The 2,985-nt window shown below is 56.5% G+C and overlaps 1 protein-coding gene across 1 annotated transcript; it reads right to left on the reverse strand.

Annotated features, from left to right (window-relative positions):
• Positions 1-1,206: 1,206 nt before the first annotated feature.
• Positions 1,207-2,139, reverse strand: LOC139832289 (uncharacterized). The gene has a single exon (XM_071822014.1). The coding sequence runs from the start codon at positions 2,137-2,139 to the stop codon at positions 1,207-1,209; it is 933 nt and encodes a 310-aa protein (XP_071678115.1).
• Between the last annotated feature and the right edge of the window lie 846 nt (positions 2,140-2,985).

A 2,985-nucleotide genomic window follows, 5' to 3' on the forward strand; every position in this document is an offset into this window, starting at 1 on the left:
TGGCAACCCCCACCCTAGTGGGCTCGATCAGAATCATCGTGTCGTCGGCGTACTGAAGATGTGTCACTCCCCCTGGAATTAGATGTGGAACCACCCCTCGGATATGGCCCGCCGCATTCGCCCGCGACAAAATCGCCGCCAGCGAATCAACCATAAAATCAAAGAGGATAGGAGAGAGAGGATCCCCTTGTCGCACTCCCCTAGCATTCCGAAAGAAGGGTCCAACCTCCCCATTCACGTTGACCGCAGTGTGTCCCCCTGACACCAGCTGCAAGAGGCGGTGAACCACCAGCGCTGAGAATCCCTTTCTCAGCAGGACTTCCTTCAGGAAATCCCAGCTTACGCGATCATAGGCCTTCTCAAAGTCTAGTTTAAGAAGAAGGCCTTGCAGGTCCTTAGTCCTCAACTCGTGCGCAATCTCATGAAGCGCCAGCACACCCTCGTGCAAGCTCCTGCCTTTAATAAAGGCCGTCTGGCTACGGTCTATCGTCCTATTGGCTATCGGAGCTAATCTAATTGCGTACGCCTTAGCGACGAACTTGAAAATAACGTTGATCAGCGCAATCGGTCTGAACTGTTTGATGCTGTCGGCCCCTTTAACTTTCGGAATGAGGGAGATGATCCCGAAATTGAGCCTAGCAATGTCAACCCTCCCTAGGGCAAAGTCGTTCAAAATCTGCAGGATTGGCCCTTTCAAAATGTCCCAGAACTTTTTGAAAAACACAACAGGCAGGCCGTCCGGACCTGGTGCTGAGTCAGGCTTCATAGATTCCAACACCTCATCCAGCTCCTCTGGGGTGAAGGTGATCTCCAGCCCTGTGTTCTCTTCGGCAGAAATCCTGGCAGGCTCATCCCACAAATCAGGGGCTAGGGAGAAGACCCTCTCCTCCCCTTCAGTACCCATCAAGGCAGAGTAAAACTGGTAGATATGTCCCATCATCTCTTTCTGATCCGAGATCTCCCCTTCATCTCCGCATAGACGAGGGATCAGACATTTCCTACGCCTCCCGTTGGCAATGGCGTGGAAGTAAGCGGTGCAGGAGTCCCCCTTGAGCGTCCACTGTACACGGCTACGTTGCCGCCAGTACTCCTCCTGCAGCTCATCCAAATGAATGATTTGGTCCTCAAGGTGGTATCGGAGGGCCCATCCCTCTTCATCCAACCCCGAAGCATCAGCGGTAGCATCCAAGGCCGCCACCTGCTGCATCAGGCCTTGTCGAACCTCCCGCCTTTCTTTCCCAAGATTGCCCCCCCAGCCTTTAAGAAATTTGCGAAGTCCCCTCGCCAAACAGAACCACGTGTCAATGCTGCAACGTTGAGGACCCCCCCCCCCCCAAACATGAGTCCCAACATCTTCGGTTTAAGCATGTCCTCAAAGCCCGCCACCCCGAACCACCATGTCTGGAAGAAGAAGCGAGCCTGCCTCTTAATACCCATCGACCCATCATCCAGCAACAAGGGGTTATGGTCGGACCCAATCCTTGTGATCGCCGACAGCGTGCACATGGGGAACATAGCCTCCCAGGCTGGCGAAACAAACACCCGATCTAGCACCGAACGGATCGGGTCCAATTGGTTGTTAGTCCATGTAAAACGTGCCCCTGCACGGTTCAGTTCCCTAAGTGCCATCGCCGCAATCGCATCATTGAATCTTCTAATCCTGGGCCAGTTCACCACCTCATTACTCTTGTCCTGCAGCCGTCTAATGAGGTTAAAATCACCCCCCACCACCACTGGTAGGGGGGTCGAGGTAACCTCCCTCTCGAGCTCCCCCAGGAAATCCTCCGTCCTGGAATGGTCCGCCGGACCATACACCAGAATGAAACACCATTTGCGGTTGACGTTCCGTTGGAGAATGTCCGCACTTATGAAGAATTCCCCTTTCCTCCAAGTGCCAACCTCGAAGGCTTCATCCCTGAAGCCGAGAAGCATCCCACCTGACTGCCCATTGGCGGGCAGCCAGTTCCATCCGAATTGGCCCCCAAACTCTAAGCTGCGGAGTTCCGCCGCCGAGAAGTCTTGTCTAATGGTCTCTTGTAGCCCTAAAACGTCCACACGCTCCTGCCTCATATAATCCTTGAGCTGGGTGCGACGCCCTAGTCGCCCGAAGCCCCTCAGGTTATAAATGAGAGTCCTCATTTGGACGAGGTCTTCTTGGTCCGTCCTAAACGGACGTTCAGCTGAGGCCTCCGTCCCTTGACGCAATTGCGAATCGGTCTCCCTGAAGGGGGGCAAGTCTCCACCCCTTCCGCCGACACAACCGTGGCCTGGCCCGATCGTGGTTCCCCTGAACCGTCCACCGCCCCCGTGGCGTTGGCCGCCGCCAGTACCGAGGGAGATCCTCCGGTCGGTACCAGCTCAGCAGGCATGGCCGCCTCCCTGGCCGCCGCCCGCGCTTCTTCTTCCAACTCTAACCGCCGTCTGGTCGCCGCAAGTGCTTCTTGCACCTTCTCCTTGGCACGGATAAGGGAGATGGCTTCCGAAGGGGCTCCCACCCTTGGATGGAACAGCAAGCAACTATCCCTAACGACAGACGTAATATGCGAATCAGAAAGGATATCCAAAGCCGAAGAGGTGTTACCTTTAGGCTTGGCCTTGTTCGTCTCCAGGTTCTTTTCCGCCGCCAAACGCTGCGCCAACTCCATGATCGGTGTGCCCGCCGCTGCTCCTTGGTTCCTCCCACTCTTGCGTACCGGCGTGGGAACCACCAGCTTCTTCTTCTTCCTTGTAGAGATGGTCACAGCCAGAGAGCGCCGGCCCTGTGCCAGCGGCAGGTCCGCCAGGGCCTCTGCGCGCAGATCGTGGCCCCCGGCCTCCAGCCTACCACTTCGCACCATCTCCACCGCACCCGCGTCCGTCACCAACTCGACCACCGATCCCTCCATAGCTTCCTCCGACGCTGCAGCTCCCTCCTGAATGTCCAGCGCCGCCCCGAGCCTGGTGATCTTGAGTGGAGGCTCGTCGATAGATGGGCTCTCAGCCACC

This window comes from Lolium perenne, chromosome 6 (genome assembly GCF_019359855.2).
Source record: "Lolium perenne isolate Kyuss_39 chromosome 6, Kyuss_2.0, whole genome shotgun sequence".
NCBI lineage: Eukaryota > Viridiplantae > Streptophyta > Magnoliopsida > Poales > Poaceae > Lolium > Lolium perenne.

Excerpts from the sequence above, each read along its gene's own strand:
- LOC139832289 (XM_071822014.1), bottom strand. The coding sequence starts at position 2,139 with ATGAGGACTCTCATTTATAACCTGAGGGGCTTCGGGCGACTAGGGCGT.